Source organism: Seriola aureovittata, chromosome 7 (genome assembly GCF_021018895.1).
Source record: "Seriola aureovittata isolate HTS-2021-v1 ecotype China chromosome 7, ASM2101889v1, whole genome shotgun sequence".
Taxonomy (NCBI): Eukaryota; Metazoa; Chordata; class Actinopteri; order Carangiformes; family Carangidae; genus Seriola; species Seriola aureovittata.
This window is the reverse complement of record NC_079370.1, coordinates 19,719,673-19,739,219: the sequence shown is the minus strand read 5'-3', so window position 1 is coordinate 19,739,219 and position 19,547 is coordinate 19,719,673. Positions and strand designations below refer to the sequence as shown.

Below are 19,547 nucleotides of genomic sequence, written 5' to 3'. Positions count from 1 at the left end.
AGTCCGTGCCATTGTCATTCCATAGCTCATAGGGAGCTGTGGTTTTAAGCCACACACTACTTACCCTCCTCTGGCTCCCTGTATGACCTTGCCTAGAAGTTTACAACATCCAAACTGACACTGATTTGTAATATTTCATGGGCGTTTCATTATTAACATGCCTTGTTCCGTGGTATGTCAAAGCTGTTGGATGAATTGATGGTCGCACAACTGTTACCCAAGGCAATTTAAATGGATTGAGAAAGAGAGTGGGTGTATGTGTGCACGCATGTGTGTATAAAAGTGTGTGAAGCTCCTAACCTCCGAGCTCTAATCCTTGACAGCTACCGCAGCAGCTCAGGCACTCGGCCCCGATGCTGCTACACTTGATGGGGGTGGTGTGGAGAGGAGCGAAACCCTAGAGCTTAACCTTCCTCATCACACACATGCACGCACGCATGCACACACACACACACACACACACACACACACACACACACACACACACACACACACCACCATGTGTGCATATAATCACATGGTGGCATTCAATTACACTGTCTATCTCATGCATACATAGACAAAGACGCTCACACACCTTCACACTGGCTCCCACCACTGCTGCTGCTGCTGCTGCTGCCTGACTGTTGTCAGCTTGTACTGACCTGTATGCATTAGTCAGTGAGCTACAGGATCCCTCCTGCCTCCTCTCACTCTCTCCGCTGCTCCCACTTTTCCTACAGCACTTATTTCTCTCATGGGGTAAATGAATAAAAGAAAGGCAAAAGAGAGGAATTTGATTACTAAGTGGGTGCTCTATATGAATTTTGCCCCTTCTCAGTGTGTGGATGGGGTTTAAGAAGAAATACATACGTTTTATAGTTTATTTTCTCCTTTTTGCTGTTTGCTCCCTCTGCACTGGTCTCTTTGGAAGACTATCTGGGATAAGGAACAGGGCAGCTTGCTGATTATCACAGTTTTTTATCATCTCTCTCACTGACAGCCTACGCAGCAAGAGGTCTTGGAAATGGACTAAAAAAATATCTATTTTCTTGCATCTGAAACTGAAAACAATGCCTCTTCCAATAAGATTGGTTGTCTTTTTTTATTTTGCATGATTGGGTTCAAGATGAAGGTGCAGCGGTTCAGGGAGGTTGAGCTGTTTGAAATTGTCATGATGCGGGGCATCTGTCATCTTGTCATAGATTTAGTTGATGTGCCGCAGGGATATGAGTTGATATTCCAGGGAGGGAGGGTAAAGGCAGAGAGGAGGAAGCAAGAGAAGGAAAGACGGGGGAACGGAATTTAAGACTAAGAGAGAGAAAGATTTTACGTGTGCCGACTCTGTGTATAATTTTGCACTTAATGCATGCACATCAGTGCTAGCCACAGCATTTGTGTGTGGTGTACATACACACACTGCTGATGACACATCCTAAGCCTCGCCCGGCAAGGATTCAGTCTGAATCCCAGGTTTGGCGTGTTCAGCTAAGAGGCACTAATGCTGCTTAGAACTACTTAGGAAAATGGGGACACTCTCTGCTTCCCATTCAGTTCTGCCTGCCACCCGTGCCTTTATTATTATGATTTTTTTTTCTTTCATTTTTTCAAAGAAATTTCCGATGCAGTCCTTATAGGATTAGTAGGCCTACTCCTCTAATCAGCGTAATTTCCTGACTTGCACACGTACACTTACACATTGTTCCTCCATCTGTCTTTCTCCCCCCCTCTCTTTCTTTCTCTCACACAAATACTGTAGTGACAGACACATACACACCCAAACCAACTTTCTACTTTACAGCATCCAGCTGGGCATTTTAGTGAGATAATTCAGACTGAAGTGTCTTTTTTTTCCTAGGGCACTAGAGCAACAACATGGAAATCCCAAATTGAAGACACTCTTCACTAATTCGTTAACATCAAAGAGAAACTATTTCAAGTGAATTTGTTTCTCCTTGAGAACCTGAGAAACAAAATTAAATTATCAAACAAAACATTAAAAAACAGATTGCAACATCAGTATGGTTTTGCCTTTAAATTTTATGTACTATATATATATATATATATATATATATATATATATATATATATATATATATGTTTTATACTCCTACTCCTGCAAAAAGTCTGTATGGAAATCTTTTTGGATCCTCTGCTAACCAAGAACAAAAGATTGTTTCACCTTGGAGAGAATATCCCACAGTGGCTTGCTCCATATTTACTGTAATTCCTTGTGTAGAAAAAATACAAGTAACTAAACTTTACATGGCAAGAAAGTTGTCCATCTTGTGTCTATTTTATATTAACCCTCAAATCAAAATTGCAGTTTGAAGCCCACTCATTTTAAATTATAGCTGCAGTATAGTGTGAAAACTAGCTTTGAAGAGCTGGTCGAGAGACTGTGCTGTTTGAATTGTGCAAATAGAACTGAAATCCATTCCGTAAGAAAAGATGCTACTGTCCAGCCAGTGCGTGCTGTAGCAGTGTCATTTTTTCCTGCTTTTTTCTTTTTAGATTTAATTTTAAGATAACTTTATTATCTTTACATCCCTTTGTAACCAACTGTAATGTGAGAAAATTATAAGGTATTGGCATATATACAAATTCAACAAAGTCATCATTTGGTTGAAATGCATTTTGTTTTTTAAGCCTGGAACAAGCTTTGTAAATTGGTAACTAAATGATGAGGAAGCAAATAACCTTGAAGCTCAGAGGTTGACTAAAGATAAAGCACATACCCTCTTAAGACCACACAGTACTATTCAGTCATTTATTCTACACTGATTTCCTATCCAGCCAAAGACAGCAGCGGGTGAATTAATTGGCCTCTCCTACAGGAACTAATAAGTGAAATCACCTGCTGTAGTCTTACGTGAGCGTTAAAATCAGCACGATGACTTCTGGCATGCAGTACGCCGAGTTGTTTAGATGTAGACCGCAACTGTGCTCTTAGCGAGAGAGAAGGTCAGCATGCACAGTATTAAGCTTGGAGCAAATTGAGGCAGGTGCAAGGAAGATAGGCAAAGAAGTGTCCAGTGGTCAGGTAATTTCAAATCTAGGACTCAGGTGAAAGCAAGTCCAATCTGCCTTAGCTCAGTCCAGGTGCTTATAATGGTGCCAACTGAAGCAGTGGGTGAGTTTGTCTCTGTTCATGGTACTGCCCCAAAAATGCCCTTAGGGACTGCCTTCACACGGCTGCATCCTGTATATTTTTGTCATGTATTTGCTAAGTGAAAATGACTATGTTGTTGTACTGCCAAAAGACCAAACCTTAACTTGAGAGCCAGGTTTTAACATGACAGTTTAAGTAACTGGATTTGTAAACTAAACATCTGATCTTGCCAGTTGCAAGGCTTGGATAAAGCCTGACTTCAATTTGCAGATCTTTGTTCAAGTATGTTGGCATGCATGAGTGTGTCTAAAAGAAAGAGAGACTTGGGGAAATGATGGGTGTAGAGGGAGGATAGTAATGGTATAAAACAACTGCTATGATTTATTCACATCCTTAAAACCCATATCCCATCTGCATCCCCACGGGTTCATCTCCAAGTGTGTCAGAACAAACTCCAAGCTTTATTATGCATTCATTTATTACATTTGTTGAGCAGAAAGTTTATGGCTTACACAGACACAAGATGTCCCCTCATTTCATACTGAAATTATTCAGTATACTGCAAACATAAACGGCAGAAAAATTGCACACAGTCACAGTCAAAACATAGACCATTTCTCTGGGCTAAAGACCTAGTTTTCACTCAGTCATATTCCACATTATGTTGAAATGGTGGATTTGTGCCACCTCGATTGCCTCTTGATACTGAAAAATAGCACTATGATTTGAAACATGCAGTGGAATAATAAATTTGACAAAGCATATTGATGTTTAACCTGTATGAAAAAGCTGTACGTCTTGCAAAGAAGCAATACTGAGGTGCTGTGAGACATGGACCTCATTTTATTTTATTTTTCCTAACATTTTATCCGGATATGAATGGGAACATAAGACCTGTGAAAATGACAGTTTATTGGGTAAAAAGAATGTTTATAACAATGTTTAATATATTTTAAAATGTCCTGTGACTTCTGCTCAGTCTGGTTTCTGTTTTATCCGATTTTGGATTTACTTGTTAGTCAAATTACCTTTTTTTTAAATTTGGAAATTTTATGTCTTGCTCTTGCTTAGGACCTGATTTGCTCTCAGCTACATAATCCTTTTGAACCTGGTCTTGACTAAAACTTGACTAAACCTGCTTTGTACATCAATTGTACTCTGATAAGCTCATCTTAACTGTGTCCTCACTATCCCCACAGTGGTGTCATGTCCTACACCCCCACCCGTACCTAACGGCCTCCTGGAGGGCTCGGTCCTGGAGTGGGGTACCAGCGTGAGCTACAGCTGCCTACCGGGATATGAGCTGTCCTTCCCTGCTGTGCTCACCTGCACAGGCAATGGGACATGGAGCGGAGACCTGCCTCAGTGCTTGCGTGAGTCACCATTTCGCACTTTCATGATAATTATAGTAATGATTATAGGGGTCTCTAGAGGAAGTTGCCTTGTGTTTAGACTGAAGAGGTGTTGGTGACATTTCAGTCACCGTCTGAAACATGGTTATTTGCACAGCGAGCTAAATTTGGTCTTTTCTCTTTATGTAACCTTTTAAACATTATGAAGCATGTGGAAAGCTGGAATCATTAAAATCTGGTCTACTGTTGCCTTTTTTCTTACTCATCTACTGATCATGATTTCATATTACATCATTGGGAAAAAAATGATTCTATATTATAAATCCAGTCAGGCAAAGTCATCACATTATATACTTTTTTTTGGGGAAGTCATGAAATAACAGGTAATTTCTCCAAAAGATCTTTTAATAGGAATACGCCTGCATGCTATTTTACAACCTGCCTCACACATTCATTACTTTACATTAGTTTTAAGTTGTTTCCTCCAAGGCAAGCCCCCTTACACCACTTTGCTGCTTGCCCCTGTAGAGGTTATCTCAAGTTAATGAAATTAATGAAATTCATGAATAAGTCATGGAATTTAACATCAAGGCCAAGGTGCGAAAACTGAATTAGGATACAAATAGAATAAGGCAGTCTTGCAGAGATGCAGAACAGGGATTATTAGTGTTGCTCTTAGTTACAACATCATGGTGTTTTTTGTAAGCAGTCACTCATACTTAATCCTAAAACCACCTTCAGTGGACGCAAAATGCCTTCTTTTTTTGATGAAATAAATAAAAGAATGTGAAGCATGAGAAGGGCAACAAAAAAAATATATATATATATATATCGCATCATTAGTTCATCAGTTGAATCTCCAATTTACATTTTGATTAAATGAAAAGTGAATTGACCTCTAGTTCTCGAGTCAATGTTGCTACAATGCTGATGAAGATGATTATGATCTGAGTGGAACCAGAAGTCTGGTGTCTGATGCTCTTTGATACATTAAGACCCTCTCAGAATCATCTTTGCAAGCATAATAATAACGCCTAGGATGCATGACTGCTCAAGAGTGTCGCACTGTCATCAGAATCATTCTTGCATTATATGAGTCAGACAGAAATGAAATATCAAGAAGGGTAAAGTACTTACTTACTTATATGTTTGTTCTCTCTGAATGTTATTCGAGACTAAATGGAATCAAAGCAAATGCCACTAAAAATATTCATGCACAACACTCCCAAGTTCTGAAAGGTTGTTTGTTTTTGGTTGAAGTGCTCCATTTTGCATGACACTAATTTATTATTGCAGCTCTCTTGTAGTGCAGGAATCTCTGCTATCAGATATGGATTTTGTTGGCTAGGTGCATTAATTGTGCGTATAGTAACTAAACTGTGTTGATTTCTGAATTTAGGTAGTAGTTAGTTTCTGAACTGGAGTGAAATTTAAGTGGTTTTGATATATTTCAGTACCACATGTTGGATCACAACAAACAAAAACTGTCGGACACCCCGGAGTCTATTTAAAAAGAACTACAATCACTTTTGTGCTCTTTTGTAATTGATGCTAATGACAGCATTTGGTGCTTGTGGCCATATTCAGTCAGGCGAACATGGTCCCATTTGGGTATTTGAGATCTGAGATCCAGCTGACAGACTGCTAGTGCTTGTGACCATGCAACAGAAGCACAGTACCTCATGCAGCCATTTGCTTTTCCAAATGGCCACATTGCAGTTGTTTATTCTAATTCATGTATATCGATGTGAACACTGCTCTCTGATTTATATCCTGCTTAACTATAAAGGATTGCATTTGTCAGTTACAAGCAGATCCGTGCTTCCCTAACTGTGTGTTTTTACTGAGGTGCACGGGTATCTCAGGGTTCTGGTCTTGAGTTGTTATGATGGGTAAAAATGTCATCTGGTCATAAAATGGATAAGGTTCCACTTGGTAAATGTACCATATCTACTTGCTGTCTGCTGCAATTATTACGAGCAGTGTCATCCCTCAACACACCACAATCATTTTTCCACATCAGCAACCCCAAATCTACCTCAGCTTTGTGAGTGACTAACCTTTATGTTCCATGATGTAATGTTAGTTGCCAGCTGTAACAGTGTGGCTGGTATTGTTTTCACCTTGTGTGTGTGTGTGTGTGTGTGTGTGTGTGTGTGTGTGTGTGTGTGTGTGTGTGTGTGTGTGTGTGTGTGTGTTTGTGTCATCATGGCAACACGTGGTCCTTGAGACACCTACTTTAGCAGGAACTACCACAGAGGTGGTTTTGAGTACTTTGGCAGGTGTTTTATATGTTTGTCTGATTTAGATTTTGTCATCACACTAATGTCACAGCCATGCAAGATACAGTCACAAAACTTTACAGGTGTGTAGCTGACATCAGGCTGAAGAGTTCATAGCTAATGGTTACTTATGTAATAATGTAGGAATGACTACTGAGTACTCATGGGTCGCAACATCAACATATTCGCAGGCGTCACGGATGTGCGATCCCATTGCAATATGGTTTTTAGCGTTTAATGTGTAGTAATTACATTTAATAGATCCATCACCTACAACCTAGAGTGCAGGCTTCAATGCTAGTGCACAATTGAGAGCCATACACTGTAAATGTATGAACCTGCAATTCACAACTTCTGTAAAGAACCTGGCTCTCCTAATGATGTTGTTATAGCTAGCCACTCGATACAGCACTGTAGAAGCAAGTCTGTGGTAAAACTCTGAGGTTAACTAAGGTAAATAAATGAGACAAAACAATAGGAACAATGGGAAGAAAGTGCTGATCATACTTGGTGCAGAAAAAACTAAAATAATTATCTATGCATTAAAATGTCAGGAGAGCACTATCTACAGCATTCTCAGGTGCTAGGCTCTATAAATCGTGAACTCATTAAGAAGTAAATCCTTTGTGTCAATGCTCACAATGTGTAGTCACAGGACTGACCATTAGTGTAGATATTTTGCAATATTTTATAAATACATACATTTGTCATGGAGCAACTGTAAATGCACTAAGGCCAGTAATGTTTTTGCATCCATTTAAAAAATGTAAATATAAAGATATTTTCCAAGCATGAGTGAATACATTGAATTATCTTGTAAATTAAGGTTCCTTCAACATTACAATCTGATTGTTTTTTGGCTGTGTCTTATACGTTTGCCACAAATCTATAAGTTTATTAAATTTAGTTTGGTAAAGAATAATTTTGATAATTTTTAATAATTTTTGCTGTTTATTGGACATGTAGTAAGGTTGCACTACTGTATATTTTAGAATTAAGATAATTCATACTCAGCACTTTTTGTTGAACTACAGCTCAGCAATGCTGCAGGAGACGCCATGCATCTGCAGAAGCAAATCCATGTGTGCATTTCTTAAAATCTGTATTTTTGTAAACTTTTGCAGCCAAACAGGATTAAGATGCATATTCATGTTCTCTTTAACAACACATGGGGAAAAAGAGAGCAAGCAGCAAATCCCAGTGTCTGAGAATGCTAGTTCATGTGTCTTCAGGGATGAGACTGTGATCCCAACTTTGAATCAGGCCTCTGCATACTGATTACTTCAAAGCATTGATAATTCATCAAGGAAGAGGAGAGGCTATGGGAGAGAGAGTGAGAAAAAGTTTGACTAGTTTCTCTCTCTGTCTCTCGTTCATCCACCTACACACACACACACACACACACACACACACATATTGAATATGCTGAGCTTGGTTTGGCCTGGGGCCATTTCTCTTATATATCCATAAAACAGCACATTATTTCCCCGCGGCTTGAAGTTTGACTGATATGCATGTCACCTGTTTGTCCTGTATTATCAACCCTCCAAAAAGTCCTATCTGAATACAAAGTCTTACGATGCCATTTGAAAAATGACAAGACTCGTTTTCCGATCCAGCCAGACATTTGCATCTATATTTGTTGTCATATCAGACACGGTCAAACTGTTGGGAACAGGGGGATTGAAACTCACAATGCATAATTTTCAGACGAGACCTACAGTATAGGCAAAGATATTTTCTAGAGGAAGATACGTCTCTGAATACAAGGATTTGTTTCTGAGATAACAGTATTTGCAGTAATGGCTTTATTCAGCCATTCCTGCATGTGCTGGATTCTAATCTCCTCCCTTACTAGATATCTATTATGTCAGGGATTGGCTGTGGGAAGCCCCTGTTGGTTCCTGACTTCTAGGAAGAGAGCAAGCGAGAACTTATCTCTGTCTCCAGACCTCCACACAGCAGCACATGTCAGGTCTGGAGAAGCAGCCTGACTTATTATTGGCTTGATCCCGCAGTGCTCTGGCTGCGTGACTGAATGCTGTGACTCTCGTTCCTGCATATGCTCTCTCACACACTGAGCATCTCTGAACCTCCTATAGCTAACGAGTAAATTTTACTGATCAGTGTGGTTATGGTGGATTAACAAATGTACCTATACAGTAGAAATGGATAGAAAGATATATTGGCAGACTGTAAAATGGATCACTTCTCTCCCCATCAAGCTGCCTAAATTATTCCAGGAAACTTGATCAGAGGTCTATAAGCAATAAATTGAAGGAGCAGCAGTGATTCGGGCTTCATCTGCTGAGGCTGTGGCTGGAGTCCCATCAAATAGGCAATATCATGCAAGAGGCATGGAGAGCAACAGCGGCAGCAGATGGCTCCAGTTGTGTTAACCTCTTTCACTTGCTAATTATTTTGATCTAAAATTGAGTGCCATGACCTCCCTCACTACCTCTTTGCTGCCAAGATGAATATTCTCATATCTACTGTAACCACTCGCCAGTAAGGTTGATTGTTGGAAACAAAAAAATGATTAGACAGAGCAATTCATCCTGAGAGAAGAATGTCAATGTATCTGCCCACATGCAATAAAAAATGGCCAAAGGAATTTGTGCAACAAGCATAATGTCAATGCAATTTGAATAATTCAACCCATGAAGACTTTCCAAATCATACAGAAAGACAATCATTTTTACAGTCAGGTACTGAAATAAATCAAGCATAATAAAAAGCCTATCAAAAACACCAAAGCTCGTAGCAGCAGTGGAAACCACTCTAGGCACTCCTCATCATGGCCTGATCTTGTATGGGAACAGCAGCAGCCCACACAACTTATTATTTCTGAATTGAATGCTGAGTAGTCTACTGAATGCTGCACTCAATTGACTAGCTGCTGCAGTATTCCTTATATGTTATGCACTTGAAAACAGATGAATGTTTGAATTGCAAAAATGGGGCAGATCAATAGGGCATCCACATTGACATGAATGGGAGAGATGGTGCAAAAGTGCAGTGTGATACATTGATGCATGAATACTTGCAGGGTAGTGTATGGTATTGTGTGTTGGATGTGTTGGCTCTCAGCTTATCAAGCCAGCAGTACTCAACATTTCTTCCTCTGCAGCCAGGTTCTGTGGAGACCCTGGTACGCCGGCTAAAGGACGGAGGGATGGACGCAGTTTCATCTTCAAATCGGAGGTGACGTTTAGCTGCATTGCCCCTTATGTGCTGGTAGGATCAACGACACGCATGTGCCAGGAGGGCGGCACTTGGAGCGGATCTCAACCTCGATGCATAGGTACTGAATATTTACTGAATAGCCTTTTTTTTATCATTTCTACATGCAAGAGAGGAGCATTTTAATTTGCCAAGTACCACCGAAATGAAAGAGCATTGATTTGGCTAATCTTCCAAATGATCATTTTCTGTTGGTTCCTTTGAAGTGGCTAACATAAATATTAAAACACGGTTGAAGGTGAACTAGGATCAGTGCTTTGCCATCTGGTTCTGATTTAAAACTAAACCACAATAATGAAATACATTATTTATAATGTTACCTTACCAGTGTTGCTTTATATTTGCAGCCCAGTGGGAATGTTAAATGCTGAAGAAATGTTTTATTGAATAGATGTGTTTTAATTTGAATTTAGCCTCGCCAATTTTTAACAGTCCATATTTCAAAGACTTTTAAAAGCGAAGGAATTCATGGTCAGAGAGCCTTGAGATGGCGAGGTAATTCTGCTCATGTTACCATGCCACTTCAGTAATTGTCCTCTGGTACATGGCACACCAGAGAGAAATCGCATAGTCATTATCAGTGATTGCCTCTCTGTCATATTCTCATTTTTACTCTCCTGCAATCCCTCTGCTCATCATGACAGTGATTTCTTGTTCCAGAGCCCACGAGAACAACGTGTGAAAATCCAGGGACACCTGAACATGGCTTCATGAATTACACAACAGGATTTAAGGTGAAATGAGAAAAAACTTGTAATTGGTCCATTTTACACAGATAAACACAGGTATGTGAAAACATACGTTTAGTACTTAACTAACACAACATGTAACATATGGACTATAATGTACTATATATATTGTGATTTACTTCACTAATTTAATTTAGCTCTGCGACAAACCTCCAAGTGATCTGTATTTGAAGTAGCCTGGCTGCTGTAACTGAGAGGGAGAGGTAGTTGAGTATGAACAAGAAGCACCAAATCAAAGTACCATTCAAAGCTCGCAGCTGTACTTTATCTGTACTTACTCCTATTTCAAATGGACAGTTTCCAATGGATGTTCCAAGTAGAATCATCATCTATTCCTTTGGATGATGGTATGTGGGTGCAAGGATGAAGCAGTGAGGAGTCTATATATAACCATCCGAGGTGGTTGCATAGAGGAAAACTAGCTGGATTTCTCTACCGCTGTGAATGACTGTGCATATCTAGATCTATAATAATGTGCACTGTATCCAGTTTGAGCGGGTATGTAAAACAAGCGATGCTGAAATGCATCATAGTCAAAAAAATGATATCATGACCATTGGTGTGTGCTCAGTAGCTCCCCTGAGATGCTTTCAGTCAGTGTATTTTATTTTATTTTCCTCCCTGTTGCTTTTGGAGTGTCACTTACAAGTTAAGTGCAAACAATTCCTCCACAACATTCAGCAGAATATCTGAAATGAAATTCGTCCCAAATGAAAGCAGAAGAAGCTTATTATTTGGATCACTGCTTGTAATGGCTGTAGTCTTGCATTTTTCTGCATTACTGAACAACTTCACCAATATCATGACACCACCGAATGAGAAAATCCTGTGTCGTTCTCCCTTTAAACAGTCGACTGGGACGGTGGCTGAGAATAAAAATCATTTATTAAGATAACAGAAAACAGTTTGGTTCTATATTTTCACCAGGAAGTCAGCTCCCTAACTCTCTAATGTTTTTGCTTTAGTTGACACCATCGCCTCTAGGAATAGTCTCCATCTGCCTCCACACACTACAGATAATCATTAAAAAAGGAAAAAACTTAAGTGTGCAGTATTTTTTCCAAGCTCTTTAGATTTGATGCTGGGAGCATATTGGCATTTGCATCAGTGTATTGACTCTCTCCACTTTGTGTGCTGTCTGTTTGTGGCCAGGTGGGCAGCAGAGTAGACTTTCAGTGCCAACAGGGACATCTACTGCAGGGCTCCACCACCCGGCTGTGTTTGCCAGATCTCACCTGGACCGGTATCCAGCCTACCTGTATCCGTGAGTGCTCATTCCTCATGCCCTCTCCCTGTATCCGATCACTCCACCTGTCTTTGTTTTTTCACTAGCCCTTCTGGCATCTTGTCACTGTTTATCTGCATTGCTAGCAACTCAGACACTCTCTTTTGTTTTGCTCAGCCCCCCTCCTGATCTGCCCTCACACTCTGTCTCTGCCTCCTTCCAGTGCAACTTCTCTCATGCGCTCAATCCTGCCATAGCCTTTGACCTCCCAGTAGATTGCAGCTCATGCCTCAATCAACCTGCCAGCACAGTCATTCTGAGAGTGAGGTGTTGACCGTGATTGCCGTCATTCTGTCTGAACTACCTGAAATGTCGACCAACACCAAACTAGGACTGTGGGGTTCAGTCCAGTTGCTTTGCCGAGCCAAGTGCTTTGCTAAGTTGTGATGTAATCCTGTATCTCAGTGGAATCCCTTTCAGCTACATCTTTTTTCATGGAAATATTTCCACTCCAAATCTTACTGTAGTCTGCATTTTACTATGCACTTACAGTGTAAACACTTGAGCTATGTGATGATAAGGGGATTCAAATGATATTTTGTAATCTTGATTTCATAACCAACCCAAGATGTAACACCCACTTGAATTTGTGAGAGACATTTGTGCTGAGGAAGCAGAGACATTGTAATACCTACCCTTCATTCTGTGCCTGATCTCCTCCTCTACTCTGCAACACGGCTTTATTTGTGTGTGTGCGTGTGTGCGTGCGTGCGTGTGTGTGTGTGTGTGTGTGTGTGTGTGTGTGTGTGTGTGTGTGTGTGTGTGTGTGTGTTGATTGGAGAAGGGGGTGTTTTACAGGGATTGTGAAACCTTGAATATGTGTCTTTATTCTGCATCCATTCAGTTGCCATTTTATTAGGTACACCTATGTGGAACGAATGCAGCAACATCCCTACATTAAATCCTACTCTCTTGAGGGTTCTCATGTTCAGTTTTTGTTAACTGTTTTACAGAGGTGTTGATTCAACTTAATGGTAATTTGGAATGTAGTTTATAGTTGAATTGCATTGTCATTCAAAGAGGTGTTTCTAATATGTGATTGTGTGCATGCACCAACCATTTATTTAAAAGGCACATTTATTGTTTTATGCATTCATTCAATACTTTTTTAAATGCTGTGTATATAAGTTATAACATTTAGAGAAAATCTGCATGGAATATAATTTGAACTCTTTGTTAGAGGGTATAATTTATTAGATTTTTTTTTATGTAGAAGCACAACATTTTATAATGGAACGCTACAAAAATTTATTCAAAAAACCCTCACTTTCATAGTCTTCTTATCATTCATGGAGTTTATTTTCTAATTTAAATGATCTAAAATGCTAATTTGAACAGCTGACAGCAGAAAAGAATCCAGAAAGCACTCCTTTCTAGCCTTCTGTCACCTGACAGCTCCTCAGCTCTTTCTCCCCCTGTATCTTAAAAAACTGTTGACCCCATCATTGCGTTTACAAGGAGTAATTCAGGAGGTTGCACATCCCCTGTCTCTTTTATGGCGTGGATTGTCAGCACTGTGACAGGTCCGTTAAAATAATAGAACAGTCAGAGTAAGTTTAAGTCAACAGAATTACAGGTAAAAGTTCCACCAAGCTTCCCAGACTGGCACTTACAGATTTTGTTATAACCAGAAAATTGACATCCTCCCTCTGGAAAAGTTTTGACAAATGTGTCAGGTGAGGAAGAATATTCGCATGCAGATAAATGACTGATACAAAGTGGATCATATGCAGTCTCAAAGGTTGAGGTGGCATGGCCCTGTGAGAGATACAGAGCTTCTCAAGAAAAACGAAAATACCAATATGCATGACAATTAAACAGAAATGGAAGATAAACCACTAAACAAGGAGATAAAATTTTAATTTTCCTAACGTCACTTTGAAGCCCTTGAACGCCAGTTCTCTTTATTCCCCTCTGAGAAAACTCAATGCATAATAATGTGGCTTGCATTACTATGCAGATGCATGTGAAGATTCAACCAGTGTTGTTTAAAGGCTTAATATAAGATACTTTCAGGAGCATCTTAGTATACAACTGGTGAGCAATGGGCATCACAAGCTGAGGCCACAAGTCATTAAATTGCAAGGCAAACCCATTCTGTACTGCACTGAAAATGGTTAACATTTAACCTGCAATGTGCTTAAATATGATAATTGACAGCGTTGTCTGACAAAAAAAAAGAAAAACAGCAGCATTAACAAAACTCTACATGGATTTAAACATCAAGCAACTTTGTGAAAGAAAACTTAATTTATCATTGGTAAAACACTAGATGTTCATATAATGAAGAGATATAGTAAACCAAATGATAACACACGTTTATGGCTGAAATTTGTGATGCCACTGAATACTTCACTGTCTTGTGATTTCATTTTCTTACTGTGAATATTCCTGTACTATAAATTGATCTTCAATGAATGGCCTTTGAGAGGTTTCTCTTCTGCACAGCAAAACCAGAAGCCACATTTACTTTCACAGTAGTAAACATAAAAGAACATGTACTTCATGCCCTTTTTGTGTAACCATGATGTTCTAAGGCCACCCACTGAAATGGCAGTCTGACAGCCAGTGCGGATTGAGGCTCAGAGGATCAGAGGCTTGATGTTTTGAAGCTTTTAACTTTCCTGACTTGCTCTGTTCAGCAAGTGCAGTTTCTTTGCCAGGTTTGTCTCTGCTAAGGTTGCAGCATTTCAGGATCTGCTCTCTGGCTCTGCTCCATCATCTCTAGTGGCTTGAAAAATGTATTGATTTTCCTCTGCCCTTATCCTGTCATTGTTAGAGCTGGAATTAAAATAGAGAAACGTTTCTCTGATGATCACCAGATTCTAGCACCGCTTACTTTTAGAATAAATTCTCAAATTTGTAAAATTCTTAGAATTTTTAAAAGTTTAACCTTGATCTAGTTATTATATCATCTAGATCCCAAAATATAGAGCAAAAGGTTGCTGTGGATTTCTGATTTGAAATAAAACTATGAATTAATTTTTCATTTTTCTTCATGTGTAAAATGATTTTTTCACATGCACAGCGCTGAAGGGGGACATATAGACCTAGAGGGCTCAATGGCCAATAATACATTGAGGGAAGACTGTGGTTATGTATATGTATTTGAGTATGAGTGCCTTTGTATGGATCCAACACTGTGTTGACCCTCGAGTCATAAATCCTGTAAAATACCTTTCTGTATGATTAAATGGTCTTATGTTACTGTGAAGCCACTTTAATTGATTTAAAAGTGAAGCCAACTGATCTTGTACTGCTGGTAAAGGCAAAAACTTGGAGGGATTATCAACACAATAAATGTAATAGATGCAATGGACACAAGTCAGGGTTTAATATCACTGGATATTGATCGTGTTACCTTTCTATCAGATTAATATTTTTTGCTAAAAGGCACACACTACAAATCCCCAAATTTCTTATTGAGTTACTTTAATACCTTGAAGCTCAGAAAGTCTACCTAAAGTATGAACCAGAAATATTCTCAAAATGTGGTTAGGAGAAATTGCTAAAGCAGCCAAAACTAAACCCTTCCTGCTGAGCTGTGATCAGCTGCCTCTAACATGACATGACTGACAACATGACCGACATGCTAACATGATTACCTGAAAAAATCTATAAGAAAAACATTGTAAAATTTCAAAAATCAACTTTATCCTTATGACCTTTACCTGCTGTTGCAGCCTGTAGCCAACCCTCCTCCAGAAGAACTGTCTTTGTGTGCTCCAAACTAATGCACTCTGTTTTCCAGAGAGACCAACTTTGAACTAGGAATGTTACATGTTGTTGTTTGACAGAAAAAGTAAGAGTGTCTTTTGAGGACTAGTAATCTCAGGAGTAAAGCCTGGTGTGCTGTTTGAAGTGTAAATAAACACAGCATTGTCAACAGAACTTGATGAGCGATATGACATGTCTTTGATACAACAATTCATTGGCCTTGTAAGTGTCTTCACTATTCATGGTCTACAAGCTCTACAACCACCCTGGACATGTGCTGACAGTTTGTCAATTTAAATGGATTGCGTAGATTTGTGCTCAGGCAGCGAGAAGGGAGTTTATTTAACTATTTATGTATTTATTTATTTATCTACAACTTACAATATGAGGTAGTTTTTCTTCTTTCCTGCAGTGTAAATAGATTCCATAGATGCCAGATTTATGAAGTCATTGAAAAAGTTAATGGTGGCACAAGAAGTTGATACACTTGTCCTTGAGCTATCAGTCTTTCTTAATGTGGACTAAATTGTTATAGTCCTTGTGTAACTGAGTACAAGAAGAATAAGATGAGCATCATGCTAGATTTCAACACTCAACATTCACCTTGATGCACCTGCATTACTTTCTAGAAAACTGACAAATTTACGTTGTCAGACAAACATACACACATATAATGTTACCAGCTCAAACACCAGCAGAAGTAATATCCAACAAGGGGAATTTCTTTCAGACTTTCATAAAGCCCGGAAACGGGGTTTCATCCTGGCATCCCTTCCACACCGTATTGCCACTAATATCATTAAGACACCATGAAGGACCGATTTGGTATTGTGACTCACTTGCAGCTGTCCCCCATTTGACAGCTGGCAACGTATTCTTTCACTCATAAGCTGCAAAATTATTTCAGTATTTTTTCACATTATTGTTGATGCCTCAGAGCCTGGATGTTCAACCCCTCTGTGTTTTGGTGGTGCAAGGTGATTTGAATAAATGTTTCTTTTTGTAGAGAGATTGTTGATGTGAAAATTAAACTAAGTATACTCCCACTCATGAGAAAATGAAAATATTTAATATGGTCTGTGAGAGGCCAGTGTTTTGGCAATACAGCATAACAGCTTTTGTCCCTAGTTTCTGATTCAATTAAAGCTTGTAAACTAAGCTTTTCAAAACTGTCCTAAATCAGCATGCCACTAGCTTCCTATTTTTTGAGATGGAATAATTGAATAAGCTCAGAAAGTCAAAGTCAAGAGAGTTAAAACTGTATCACGCTCATAGAAAATCTTTTAGTGGGTGTTTGCTGGTTTCTGGTGAAATCCAGGACATGGGCTGCTCTTATGAACCTCCTATTGGCCAATTATTTTTTTCATTATTTTTAGTCAGTAAGCATTCTGTGCAGTATCCATGAGTGTCTGTGACATTACAAGCTATATGCACATCCTTGTGATGATTTACAGTAACATTCACTCCAACACTGTTTTGTAAAGACACAAGTGAGCTTGGTCTAGTTTGGTCCTGTCTGAATTTTAATTAGTGCAAGAAATACAAAAACAACCCCCAGTCTTCTTTTTTTCCAACTACTACCTGAATTATAGCCAGTAGTTGGTGCAGGATCTTTCTGTTGCAGCCATACAGAATTATGATTTGAGATACCTGTTGGTTTGCAATAAAAGGCTGTGATTAAAATACTTCTAACAACTGACAGTTATTGTTTTGACTTCATTTAAGGCCTCATCATTTTACAAGTTAGTTCAGTCCAAAATTAAACCGTGCATCTCCCAAGCCACAAGTGTTCATATTCATATCAGAAAAGAAACTAGACATATTGAAGCATCAGTATACTTCCTAATAGCTTCCTGGACTCAATTAAATTGTAAAACAGTTGTGCTTCTTTTTTGTCCTCTTTTTTTCAAACCCCTCCCCACATCTCTCCCTCTCTCTCCCACTGAATACTTAATTATCTTCCTGTCTATCTGAGTGTGTGTGTGTGTGTGTGTGTGTGTGTGTGTGTGTGTGTGTGTGTGTGTGTGTGTGTGCATGTGTATGCGTGCGTGCGTGCGTGCGTGCGTGTGTCTGGCTCCATTTGTATGTGCGGTGGGTGTAGATGTGAGTGTGTGTACTAATGTGTCTGCCCTCTGTTTGCTCTCCAGCTCACTCCTGCAAGCAGCCGCGGAGCCCGGCCAATGCTGACGTTGTGGGTCTGGACCTTCCCTCTTACGGTTACACCCTGGTGTACACCTGTCAGCCAGGTTATTTCCTCTCTGGGGGCTCAGAGCACCGTGTCTGCCGCTCTGACGGCAGCTGGGCTGGCAAGGTGCCTGTCTGCAGAGGTACGTGGTTGCTGGAGGTCTGCAGGGGTAGATGATAGAGAGAGATGGCAGGGTGGAGTAAAAGATGAGCAATATTAGTCATGTGCATAAGGGTGGAAGGTGTGTAGAGGAGTATACAAGTGTATAAACTTATAGGTCAAATAAACACTTATTCAAATATAATGAGACATTCAGATTTTTTAAACCCACTAAGTCACTCTACTGTCATCTAATTGCTATGTGCCTGTCAAGATTCTTTTTTAACTTGAAGTTTCAGCATTGTGCGGATTTGTAAATGTTTGTGTTAGAATGAGCCACTAGAGCTCTTAACAAAGTGAAGGAAAGTTTAATGCAGGCATCATGTTACAGTTGAGCAGTGTTTACTTTGCCAACATTCTCCAGCTGTTAAGCCTTGCTGTGTGTCACTACATCTTTGTGACATACATATTCATGTTCTTCTGCAGTCGGTTCCAAATCACATGAGAAAACTGTCAAACCTGTACCAGGGACACCAAGCCCAAAAGTAAATGGTAAGTTATGAATTGCACAAGCTGTTCAACTGATAGACTCAAGATCTGCAATCACGCATCCGTCTGTTTTTTACCACTAGCATCAGCTGTAGGAACATTTTTAGAGCAAATTCTGTATGTTATGGCATGCACTGTGCTCAGAGTTGGAACTGCAGCCCGCTACCTATCCAGTAGGTTTAGTGTCTCATACAGTGTAATGTAATTAAAATCAGGAAATATTGGTGCAACAAGGTGTCATTGTCATACTGCAATAGAAAGAAATAATCACAAACACTTTGTTCTAAATGTGTGATTGTGTAGGAAATTTTTAATTAATTAATTTATCTTTGACAAATGAATGACATTCACATCAGCCTCACTTGTAATTCTCGTCTCGGTGACTGTAAAAGGAAGTGTGGGTAGTACAGTATTTTGATTGATCAGTTGCAGGAAATAAGCTATAGTAAATAATTTTGCATGGCCTCTAAATCCCCTTTTCATCTCTTAAAAATTAACCTGTTGTGCCAACAATTACTGAAAATATCTAGTAAATACTAGGCAATTATTCTGACTGTTATTAGGCATATCTGTTGGTACTCAATACAAACAGTCACCTTTTTTGCACTGATAATTGCCCTATAATTGTGAAGTAAACAGTTCCCAGCGGATAATGAGTGTGCTGTAATAACAGAGCTATAAAAAGTTTTATCAGTGTATAACTATTAAAAAAGTTCTGCAGAGTTCACAGAGTGAGTCCAGAGTTATCTCTCTCAGAATGTGTTTAATTATCATTAACTGAGATGGAATAAAATGAAATTGAATGAAAAGATTGTTATCAGCAGTTTGATATGTTGATTCAGCTGCATATCTAATTACCATTTTGCAGCGTGGGTGCACGTATTCAGCTTGCATTAAAAACAATATCAATTTGAAGTTGCTTAAAAATGACACATTATATACTTCTGGTTTTATCAGAAGGATAACTTCCACTTTTTCATTCTTATGCTTTCTTT

General features: G+C 39.2%; 1 protein-coding gene across 2 annotated transcripts in view; it reads left to right on the top strand.

Annotated features, from left to right (window-relative positions):
* The window catches only part of LOC130172442 (CUB and sushi domain-containing protein 3-like), a 216,283-nt gene that overhangs the window by 190,538 nt on the left and 6,198 nt on the right, over positions 1 to 19,547 (top strand). For both annotated transcript variants that reach the window (XM_056381188.1, XM_056381187.1), the window contains exons 60-65: positions 4,291 to 4,464; positions 9,856 to 10,029; positions 10,629 to 10,702; positions 11,870 to 11,981; positions 17,867 to 18,046; positions 18,490 to 18,555. In XM_056381188.1, coding sequence (XP_056237163.1) covers positions 4,291 to 4,464; positions 9,856 to 10,029; positions 10,629 to 10,702; positions 11,870 to 11,981; positions 17,867 to 18,046; positions 18,490 to 18,555 — 780 coding nt within the window. The remainder of the gene's footprint in view (positions 1 to 4,290; positions 4,465 to 9,855; positions 10,030 to 10,628; positions 10,703 to 11,869; positions 11,982 to 17,866; positions 18,047 to 18,489; positions 18,556 to 19,547) is intronic.